The sequence below is a fragment of the Electrophorus electricus genome, chromosome 15 (assembly GCF_041902795.1).
Source record: "Electrophorus electricus isolate QZ-2024a chromosome 15, ASM4190279v1, whole genome shotgun sequence".
Lineage (NCBI taxonomy): Eukaryota > Metazoa > Chordata > Actinopteri > Gymnotiformes > Gymnotidae > Electrophorus > Electrophorus electricus.
In genome coordinates, this window is record NC_137511.1 from 10,167,921 (window position 1) to 10,180,000 (window position 12,080).

At 44.9% G+C, this 12,080-nt stretch overlaps 1 protein-coding gene across 11 annotated transcripts in view; it reads right to left on the minus strand.

The window, feature by feature from the left end:
• Positions 1-12,080, minus strand: part of usp54b (ubiquitin specific peptidase 54b) — a 68,349-nt gene that overhangs the window by 37,894 nt on the left and 18,375 nt on the right. For 5 of the 11 annotated variants that reach the window (XM_081698211.1, XM_081698210.1, XM_035533891.2 and 2 more), the window contains exon 2: positions 4,253-5,105. In XM_081698211.1, coding sequence (XP_081554337.1) covers positions 4,253-4,402 — 150 coding nt within the window. In that variant the 5' untranslated portion in view covers positions 4,403-5,105. Of the gene's footprint in view, positions 1-4,252; positions 5,106-6,876; positions 6,900-12,080 lie in introns of those variants that run through there. The other 6 variants (XM_081698204.1, XM_081698202.1, XM_081698201.1 and 3 more) reach the window with 6 other exon arrangements.

The following is a 12,080-nucleotide window of genomic DNA, read 5'->3' on the forward strand; positions in this document are numbered from 1 at the left end:
AGATGTATAAAACACCATTAGCTCTTCAACACACAGAAAACATTTCACAAGGTCAATGTTTTTTTTTAAAAAAAAAAAAGCTCTACGCTAGCAGAACTTAGGAGTTGCTAAAAACACTATACACTAGCAGAGTTCTTTGGAGGCTTAACTTTCCTCTAGACATCCAAAACCACTTATATGTTTCCACTTATATTCTTGCCGCTTCATCACTACTTCACTTTAGATACTGAATGGGTTCATCATGTCATCCCTGTCAAGTCTAGAATAGGAGCTCACGTATACGGGTAAGCAGCAGTACATGGCCGGCAGCTGAACTGGCCCACGGGAGCCTTGCTTCACAGAATTCAGCTACACTCCCTAGTCCAGGAACACAAGCTGCTAACGCTGGGGCCATGCTCGCCTCATTTCCAGCCCTCCTCGGACAGCTCAGGAAGCAAACCGGGGCATCGAGCTCTCCGATCCAGCGCCAGCCCCTTGCTGCTGCTTCCCACCGACACACTGCTCGTGAGACAATTAGTCCCCAAATAGAAGCCGCCGTTTGAAAAGAGCTGCATCCTCTCCTGTCTGGAGGCCGTGTTACTAAGCCATGCTCATTTCTGCTTTGTGCTGATAAAGTGTTGCGACTGTTTTTTCACAGCTGCCCCCATGGCTTTCTTGATATTGTTATGCGAGATTCACACAAATGGCCAGATGTGCACACACTCCAGACGAGATGAAGGGAAGTGCCTACAGCCCTGGCTGTTCTTCATCTCTCAGAACCCTGGCCACCATCGGCATAGGCAGTAATCATCTAAAATAAGCAATTTGGCTTAGCAAGCTTATGTGAACATCAGCCAGTTAAATACACACTACATGATGATGCCAAGGGGAGCAAAATTAAACATGAATTTGAAACTATTCATGTACTCAAATATGTTGCAGCTCATTTGTTTTGAAAAAAGAGAATTCTTTGGAATTCAACATGTCAGTCCTTTAACAGTAAAGCAATCGAGGAAAGCTTTAGAAATCAGAATACAAGACGTGTCACTCTTAAAATATTTTTTAATAGCTTTAAAATTTCCTGAATGTTTTTTTTGACCAAGTATAATTCTTATTATATCATGCTACTTACATACTATACATAAATTACCGTAATTATTTTATTTTATTTTATCTTTGAGGCAACATTACATTTCCCTTCTCCATGGGTGGCATGATGCACTCCTGGTGTCCTTCCCAATTAAAGCTGATCAAAAATGATCAAAGGATTCTTTTTATAATTTTTAACAGTCTAATTATTTATGTCACTTTCTAAACATGAAAACCTTTCATTTATGGTCCGACTTAAAAAATCTCTCTCATTCTATGTTTGACAATGATTTTATTTTTACAGCTATGATGAAAATAATAAAGTAAGAAGAAAATAAAAAAGAAAGACCAACAACAGATTAGTTATTTTTTGAGTTTAAGTTAAGAATACAGAATGAGCTAATCAGTAACTTTGACAATATTTTTAAGTAAATATCATCACCTCTCAGTTGTTATGTTTTCCACCTACTCTTTCCAGGTATTTCTGTCACAGGAACACTAATATATTTCTTTCCAGGTATTTCTACCTCTCCAATTTCCAGGTATTTCCCAGGTGGTTATATAAGCTTCTGGTGTCGGAGCAGACATGTGAAAAATGGCCTTTTAACTGCTGCAATCATCATAAAAGCTGGATTTGTTCAAGCTGGCCAATGGAGGTAGGAGATTAACGAGGGCAGTGGAGTTGTATGATCTGCTCTGGCAGCCAGCCGGCAGCAGCCCGTCACAGCGACCGCGGGCATTCTCACCCGGGCTTCAGTCAAGGACGCGGGCCGCGCAGTTAAATGAGCCGTGCTAAGGCTTAATGTGCACACAGGCTTAATGCTCTCCTGCTAATGAGGAGCCTCATGGCACAGCCTGCAGCAGCTGCGCAGCCAGAGCAAAGAAACGAGCAACACAATGTCCAACACCACTAATTGGCGATCAAAATTTTTTTTTTTTTTTTTTTTTTTTTTTAAAGCAAAAAACACCATAGCTGGTGGTGGAGTTTGATTCAGGCTAAACATATGTTGTGTAATGACACCCATCTATTATTTAAAACAAGCTGACGGCAAGTTTTGATAAACGGTTAGCTGTTTTCAAGCAATCCACAAATAGTACTTGCAACTCAAATTCATTATGATTGCAGCGTTAACGTTCTTCATGGAGGTGAAGCACAGTGGTGAAGCATGAGGTTGAGGCATAGAGGTTAAGCAGGGAGGTGTAGCCGGGAGGTGAAGCACGGAGGTTAAGCAGGGAGGTGTAGCAGGTAGGTGTAGCAGGAATGTGAAGCAGGGAGGTGTAGCAGGAAGGTCTAGCAGGAATGTGAAGCAGGGAGGTGTAGCAGGAAGGTCTAGCGGGAAGGTGTTAGCAGGGAGGTTAAACAGGGAGGATAAACAGGGAGGTGAAGCACAGAGGTTAAGCAGGGAGGTGTAGCAGGGAGGAGAAGCGGGGAGGTACAGCATGGAGGTGTAGCTGGGAGGATAAACAGGGAGGTTAAGCAGGGAGGATAAACAGGGAGGTGAAGCAGGGAGGTGAAGTAGAGCAGTAAAGCATGGAGACAGGCTTGAATTGCACACCGAAGCCCATCCACATATAAAAAAGAAAAAAAATTCTTGCTAAATTTAGCACTTTGGTGGCACTTGATGGTATGAGATGAGGGTGAGTAAAGGCATGGGAAATGTACTGTAGAACTCAACTTGGAGGCTTAAACTCTTAAATCTCTGCAAGCGTTCTTGAGGGCTTTTTCTGGCTGGCTTCCTGCAGGATGGAGATAGGGCACAAATAGCGCAGGTCTATAAATGTCCCCGAGCAACAGTACCACGTTTTATGGTCTTATGGTGGTTTCTAAAGCACAGGAGGCCAGCTCAACTGCTCCAGGGCCATAGGGTCTACAAGTGTTTGTTCTGACCATGCACCACAACAGCAGACATCGTTAGTTAAGTCAAGGGAGATCTAGTGAAAATTAGCAGAACTGTTGAATCAAGTGTTGTTTTATAAACATTTGCACAAAACACCTGTAACGCTGAGTCTACTAGAAGGGATATAAAGGATAATAGAGAACTTAGAAAAGATGCTTATAAGTTCAAGAGAAAATAGGTTGGAAAATGCACACACACAGACACACAGCCAAGTGTTGAGCTGTTCAGTGCACTGCAGTGCAGCAAAAAGGCCACCAAAATCCCATTTTTGTTCAACCTCAATCCGGCATCCAGCATCCCGAAGGTTTAGTATGGTAATTATAATCCACTTTTATTTCCAATAATCTATTAATACCTCCTTTTGTGGGATGAGGACCAGACCTTTGCTCCCACACCTGGCCTGTTTAAAGAAGGCAGAAACAAAAGCATCGCTGGGCGTGTCATTCCCACCCCCTCCCACTCCTCTTCCTCACTCTGCATGCCTGCGTTTCAGCCCGAATGGACAGCATGTCCTACATCACACACCTATAAGGGAAACCGACGCTCAAACATGCTGCTGATTGCTCCCGCAATCTCTGTTATTGTGCAATTTCTCATATCTGGAAATACAGTGCCCTCTGTAAAACACTAACTTTGACTTTGTGGAGCATGAAACTTAAATGAATAGCCATTTCATTTCTGACCTGGTGGTGCCACATAATATTAATTACATAATATAATATTTTTACAGCGGTTGCAGCTCGTCTATAAACACATGGGAACATTTACACATGGTTGCAGTTCATCTTTCCATACAAGATTTCTTTCAAGTGTAGAGCGTCAAACATTCACAGCAGCAGTTTCCCCTTGCCTCACCATGTTCTACCTCTATCCGTATTTGTGTGTCTCTCTCTGTTATTCTCTGTCCTACACATGTGCTCCTGCAGTTAGGCTGGGCTGTGGTCCTGTTCTCTGGGCGTGCAGAGAGAGTTAGGTAGCAGAGAAGAATCTTTTATTTCTGGCTAGACAGACTTTTAGGCTAGAGAAAGAACGGTGTAAGTAGGTACAACCTATAGGAAAGACCCTGTTAAAGCTAAACATGGACTAGGAGCAGAATCAGAGAGAAAGAGAGTGAGAAGTTGCACACTTACACTTTGCATCAGAACAATAAGTTCCTTGCAAAAGTCAATATTGTTTTCCACATCTACAGCCTAACAACACTTTTTTTCCCCTTAACTGGGCATCTAGTGAGCTGACCGTGGAGCCCGGCCTGTCTGAAAGTTTGTCTCGGGGGAGCGGTGCCCTACCTGCAGCGCACTGTTCAGGAAGCAGCTGTTCTGGCCCGGCTCGTTGCTCAGGCCCTTGCTGGGAGCGATGGAGGTCATGGTGCGCGGCGTGGACATCTCCTGCAGGCCGCCGCCGCCGCCCGAAGCAAAGTAGTTCCGCTTCCACGACATGGGTGCCACTCGGCTCCTCCCGCTCCACCCGTCAGCACCAGGGCCGTTGCCTACCCCAGCCGGGCGCGCGGGAGGGAGAGGGCATGGTGAGTGGTCTGTGGGGCAAAGCCGTGAGTGGGCGCGGGCGTGGGAGGGCACGCAGGGTGTGCGTGAGTAAGTAAAGGCAGTGGCGTCTGTGCTGGAATGGCTCCTATGTCACTCCCATGTGAGGGCGATCAGTGCGGGTTTGCTGCAGATGTGTCTGCAGCAAGGTTTCCTCCTTACCGCCAGAGGACAAAGAAAAATTAGAGTGGAAGTGTGGTAACAGGTGCGCAACGGGCAGCTATGTTCTCTCTCTCTCTCTTTAGGGTGAGGTCATTAACGAACCTTTTCTCCCCACAAATGCCTGATGGTCACAGCTAGCCAGCTAGCTATCTCCCTAAACACGCTTCCCACACCTGAGAAGATGAACAGGTAAACTGCAGTGAGTGGGGAGTTTAATGCCAGGTGCTTGTGGAGGCAATGTCTTTATGGCTCTGTCTGTGTGTGTGTGTGTGTGTGTGTGTGTGTGTGTGTGTGTGTGTGTGTGTGTGTGTGTGTGTGTGTGTGTGTGTATATATGTGTGTGGCTTCAGGTGTGTCCTTCAGCAGCCAAGCCAGGGCCCTCTTATTCACTTGTCCTCACAGCAGAGTCATGTAGTCCAGCCCTCCATGCTTCACCCAGCCTGTACAGAGAGAAAGAAAAATACTTTAAGTCAGTGGCTCTCTATCCTAAATTAAACTAAAACTAGGTCAAATCTGTTTGGAAGCAATTTTTAGTTTAAAAAAAAAATTTAAAAATCACAGAGAGCGATAATTTCTCCTCACACTCCTTTACACACTAAATGAGTTCTTTTCTGCCCCTCCACCTCTCTCATTCTTTATTCCTTGCTTGGCAGAGACAGGGAAAGAGGGGACATGCGCAAAGCACACAGCACTCATCAGGCACGCTGTGCTGGGTGACATCACTGTGGTGGGCAGGGCATGGATAGCACAGCCTGGCCCAGTAGCCAAACGATCTGAACCCCACGCTGCAGCCATTACCTCACCACACAGGTCTGGTAGCATGTCTAACGGTCCACTCTGTCAGTCAGCCTTATTGAGTGGTGCCGCTGCCTCTTTAACCCAGCATCAACCAAGCAGCCCGTCTAATTACCGGTCGAGTTATCAATCAGCCCCTCACAGGCTAATGGGGAGGCCTAAACGCCTCTGGTCGGCCTGCGAGTAAACACTCGGCACATCCGCTCTAGCGCACACCAGCCTCTGCCGTCTACCCACGTTCCCACAGGCCATGCCTCTCCAGGCCACACCTCCCACCCTCGTTCAGTTCCTCGAGCTGACTCTTTCCAGCACCATGCTGCCAAGCTCAGTGGCAGTGGAGACATCTTGGCATTCGCACAGAGGCCAGTGTGATTTTGTTGGTGCGGGAGGACCAATGAATAAAGCATGCACTGACAGTAACCATTGTAGCTCTGCTCAGCTGCATTAAGGGCAAATAAACACAAATAAAAATGATCATGAATAAAAGAGTAAGTTCTTCTGATGAAAGATAAGGATATAACAGAGCTTGTTAATTTGGGTGTCTGGGTGGGTCTGTAGAAAGGTTCCGTTCTAAAGAAAAGACAGAAGTACACAGTCAAAGCGAATCACGTCCATTTGCACCCTACACAGACCTTGAACTGAGACCATCATGCTGCATTGGGCGTCAGGAGGAGCTGCAGTGAATGAAAGAAGAAGGACTGCAGGCAGGCAGCTGTTCAGCTGGCTCGGGAGATGCACTGTTCGAATTCATCTGCCTAGAGCAATGTTCTTCTATAGTTAGATGAGCGCTAAAATAGAGCCAAGTTGCAGGGTCTGCTAATCGCGAATTATGCAGTTAAATGGATTCCTCAAAATAGCAGGGCGTTTCCCTTCTCTAGCATATGCTGCCATGCTGAACCTCTGAAGAGAAAACGCCCACTGTTCAAGGCCATGCTGAAACTATCACCGGTTTCCAGGAGACAAGAAAAGGCATGATGAGAGCTGCAGTGGTTTGGGGTAAGAGAGAAACACAAGCCAGCTTAGTCTCACTGAGGCAATCGAATAAGCACGAAATTACTAGATGTGGTGAGGCAAAAATTACCTCCGCCTTAATTTGCGCATGCCAAATTGTACCAAGTCCACGTGCCTGAGAATTGTCAGGGAATTGAACTCAATGAATTGAACTCAATGAGAGTGACGTCCTAATTATCGCCACACTACCGCGGTCACAAAGCATTTTGGTTCCTGACTACAAGCTATAAGATGCTGAAATGAGAGAGAGAGAGAAGCAGAACATGACTTTCTCTTTCTGGGGTCAGTGTAATCAGCTGAAACATAGCAACTAGGCAACAGGGCCAGTATTAAGCCCGTCTGCAGTTTCAAATCGAGGAACAGTCTTTCAAGATTTAGGATAAGACCTGCCTGGCATCACTCTACCTGCAACTACTGTTCCTCCTCACACTGCCGGCCAGCTCCTCTGCCGCCCTTCGTCCGGGCGTGGGCCGAGCCCGGCACTCAGGCTGGCCACCCCAGCCTTCCCACAGTAGCCTGCTGAGAGAACGTGTCATCCACTGCTTGGAAAGCGTGGACAGCCGGTGAAGCCCTGCGAGAGAGAAAGCCTGAGGGCCAGCAGAGAGGTGGGGCTCTCTTCTCCCACCATGCTCTGGCAGAATGGACCCGCAAGGGAGGCGCAAGCATGGGCGTGGCTGTGGGTGGGACCTCCTGCCTGTGTGAGTTTCAGTCCCATTCCTTCTGCACTGGGCTTGAGTTGGATATATGGGAGCACCTGCAGGGTGGAACGCCACATGCAGAACTTTCCTTTTTCTCTTTAACTCTGCTTCATCTCCGATGTCTTCAGTCCCAAGTGAAGTCGTCTCCTTTCTCACTGCAGCGCATAAGACTTGCTGTTCTCATTATAGCATGTAACCAATGGGCAAAAAAAAAACCCCAAAAAAACAAAAACATCAGCTGGCATGCCTTAAACGGCAGCTGGTGAATGGTATTAACATGGCATTAGTGTTATTATGCAATCAGCACTTCCGCAGCGAGGAGGACAAGCTGAATTAAACTTGCAGAAACTTCTTGCCATCCAAGACACATCACTGCTTGGACCATTTGGCTCCTTCAGGGCAGACCAAAAAAAAAAAAAAGTGACATCATTCCCCTTCTTCTGCAGAGAGGGTATACAAAAGTAGACACGCAGAAAATCAGAGTGCCCCCATACGGCCTCAGGGATCAACACCTCAAAGCATAAGGGAAAGGCATGAAGGAGCAGGAGTAGAGCACTACTGAGAACTTTCAGCTCAATCAGTGTGACCAGGCAGGGCTTAAGCTCCACCCACACTGGACAGCCACTCAATTCTTGTTGTTTTAAAGCTCTATACATGTATACACATCCTTTTTTATGCATGTAAAAGAAGGGAAAAGAAACAAATTTTCTGTTTCTTGCCCAATATGTTTATGTACATAAGAATATTCCTTATACTAATGATTGCTTAGTTGATTTTATATATATATATACATATATATATATATACATATATATATATATACACACACACATACACATATACATATACATATGTATACATACATTACATTATATTATATATATATATATATATATATATATATTAGTCAAAAACAACTAAGCAACCAATAGTATATATAAGGCTGTATCTCATCATCCTTACCATCTACCAGTGACAGAAATGTGAGGTGACACTTGCACAGCAAGCAGGAGTGTGTGTGCATGTGTGTGTATGTGTGTGTATATTTATGCATGTGTATTTATGCATGTGTATCTGTGGTGAGGGGGTCTCTACTGCATCTTGGCAAGTCACCATGGAAATACAGCCCTGCACAAACGGTGTAAAGTTGAGGCAGATGAGAGGAAGACAAGAAGAGTCTGGAGTGAGCACCTTTCCGTAAACCTCAGCCGTTGTGGCTTGCGTCTTCCACACAGACGTACTGTCCTTTTCCTGCCTTAAAAATGTTTCACGTCATAAGCCTACCTTTCCGAGCTTATGTTCCTGCATTCATTGCATTAGCAGTGCTGAGGATTTGACCCAACATGAAAAAAGTCACACCACCCATGCAAAAGCAAGAACCTTTATTTTTGAAAATATGACGGGAAATGGGGAAAATGTAGTCATTTAAGTAATTCCCTTATATTGAGCAGTGAAAGGACTCTTTATGCCTTTCATACGCAAAGGCAATTCACAGTTTAATAAAAATGTAACCTTTTTCCCCACTCTCTGTATTAAAAGAGCAGGGGCTGTAGGGGCCTGTGAGAAATGCAGCATTGCTACCAGTCAGCTCCAGAAAGCTGGCGAGAGCATGATGATGGAGCTGGGGATCTGAAAAAGCCAGTTACTGAAGAGCACTGCATGAGCACAGCACTGAACTGAGAACAGCAGTCATGACAAAGACATAGATCTCGGGTGTGACCAGAAAAGTGGCATGCTCCAGCATCCCCACACGGTTGGTCACCACTCCGCTGGTGTCAACCAGTGAATCCAGAGGTGTGGAGAGAGACAAGCGCCTCATGCATTCTGGTTCACACAAACACCAGGGCAGAAACTCAGTCATGGGTTTGAGCCTGGATTATCACCAGTAAGAGAAGGTAACTGAAGATGATGATGATGTTTAAGGTAAGATGATCACAGCTGACACTGACAGAGATCGATGTTGCTACATTGTAATAATGCTGGATTAACTTGGACAGAAGGAGCATAATGCTTTGGTATTACTGTATAATTGCCTGTGGATATTCTGAGCCAAACAGAAGTCCCAGCTAAACTGGGACATAAAACATGATCCCCTTTACTAGCAATCATATTTGTAACATCCAATGAAAAAGTACTTTTGAGGCATTTGACTTTTGTTAGACATAGAAATGTGGTTTTGTTCGTAGTTATAGCAGTGAACAATAAAGAATTCAATCAACTTTGCACGCAGAGGCATGCACAGAAATACATGGTTCCCTATCCAAAAACAAGCCTCGTGGGCCAAGTGTGCAAAGACAACGTGACTCACATGACAATATCATCGTGACTCTGGGCCCCTCTGTGTATGTGTGAGCGTCTGGCTTTGAATGTGTGTATGCAGAGACTCACAGAAGGAGGGAAACTAGAACACTACTCATGCGTTTGAGCCGCTTTTGAGCTCCCCAAGGCTCCAATGTGGCTTGGCACCTGCAGATGACCTCAGCAGTGAGTCATGTGAAATTCTTAGCAGCATGTGACCTCCATGAGGATGGGGGACACACATACCCATTTTTCTGACCACCATATCCTCCATTTCTTGCAACGAATGTCATAACTGCTGCAGTCCAAACTGTTTCCGTTCTGAAGAGTATTGGCAGTGCTGAGTAATGGGGAGTACTGACAGTGCTGAGTAATGGGGAGTACTGGCAGTGCTGAGTAATGGGGAGTACGGGCAGTGCTGATTAATGCTAGATCGCTGTTCTTCCACACACGTGCCAGAGAGCTAATGCGCAGACAACGACTGGTCTGCCTGGTCCGCCTGGTCCAGGGCATTGTGGGGTATGTGGTCCTGTGTGTCAGGGCCTGAGTGGTGGAAAATTGCTCTGCAGATCTCCACTAAGTGGCACATACGCAGTGGCAGGGCTGAAAGCGCAGATTCAGCGGCTGCGTGGGAGGCGGATGCTGAGGCGCTGGCGCTGATGCATACTGATGATGGCGAGTTACTGGAGTATACAGCAACTCAGAGAGAGACTTGCACTGGGGGGCAAACTAAACCCTTTAAACGACACTTCTAATGGACCAAACGTATGCTAGAAATCACATTAGCAAGGAACAAGACACTTGCTTCTAACAATGGTCTTTGATATGGCAGAGGAGGTTTCTATCTGTAGGGTTATTTGGAGTTTGGCACCTATAACCAAGGTAAATAAAATAAAAGCGTGGTCATTACTGACCCACATCCTATTTCCTGTGGTTCAACCCGGCCTTCTTGGGCTGTTCATAGATTAATAGAATGTTGACAAACTGAATATCAGATTGTTTTCAGGCCAAGCTGACAACAGCCGTACTGCTGGAAAAGGCACATGTAGTCACATCAGATCACCTCAAGCCTTTAGCCACAAAATCACAGTTACGGGCAAGCCTAATTCATCCCAATTTTGATTATGGAAGCATGAGAGATGACGTGAAAAGCCTAGCTTCCAGATAAATCCTGTTTTCACATCCACAGCTCTAGAAATAAGTTTTAACTTTTTGGCTTTATAAAATACTTTTATGCAATATTTTATGATGCCATTAAAAAAAAACATAAAAGAGGATAAATATATTCCAAAGAAGCCAAGCTAAGACTAGCAACAGCCCCAGACTCACCACCTGTGTGGTTTCAGGCAGACAGAAAGAGATTTCAAGCAAATTCAGGACATGATTGATGGCCGTATGAATGAAATAAAAAGATCTGTGGAGAAGATTCTCAACCACTGCTAAGAAATAAGGCAACAACTGGGTGAGGTCAAAAAATGTCAGAGAAATTTTGAGAACGCCATGGATCTTCACATAGACAACATGGACATTAAAAGACGTATGGAGAACGAACTGAATGTGCTGAGAGATAAATTTGTCGATCTGGAAAATCACTAGAAAGAACCTACGCCTGGTTGGTTTCCCTAAGGGAGCTGAGGGGAAAGATGCAGTCTCCTTCCTAGAAAAGTGGCAACCTGAACTCCTCGGCATAGAACAAGACCTACTGTTTGAAACAGAGCAAGTACACCGTGCTCTTCAGCAGAACATGAGAAGCTGCAGGCTCTTGTAAACCAGTAGCTTCACTACAGGGACAACTCAAACATCATGATCTTCCATGACATGTCTATAGTCCTCTACAAAAAGAAGCAAGCCTACTCATCTCTAAGAAAGAAGCCATTACTGTAGTCTCACTTATAGTATGTAGCATCCAGCCACACGCAAGATCACCCTCCTGGATAGCACACGATCCTTCACGTCAAGGAAAATTACTTGAAAGTTCACTATCCAACTGTACTCACACCCTCGCTGATGACGTGTATTTAGCAATACTCTTGCTTATTCATTAAAGTAAAAGTAGTAATTTCCTCCTTTTTTAAATATACTTCAAATCTGGATGGGTAGGTTCCATGTCACGGTACCGCCCCCTCCTTGCTGACGTCCACTGACGAGCGGCAGTGCACGTGGACATGTTTGTGTTATTTCTTTGTTACCTCGTTATGTCTTATTTGTTCACACCTTCCTCAGGTGGTGTGTGTTGGATATTAGTAGCCACACCACATGGGGGTTATTGTAACTATGTTGTCTGTTTAGTTTGTATGACTAATGTCAGTCATTATTGTTTTGGCTTGTTTGTTTGCATTAGTGTACTTTTATATTCTGTTTCATTTTCGTTTTCGTTCATTTCATTAAATACTTTGGAGACTTGCATTTTCTTCTTTTTCCTTTCTTTTATTAGCCACGCTCTATGGCCATGACATCTGAATCACAAAGGCATTATTTTATTCCGTGGTTAGTCTTCTCTGGCACATAATCCTGCTCTTTTTCTATGGGTTACTTCTGTTTCTAAGATTATGTTTGCACTGTGGGATTTAATGGAATAAAGCTGCAAGCAGGTGCTTATACAAGGTTTCACAA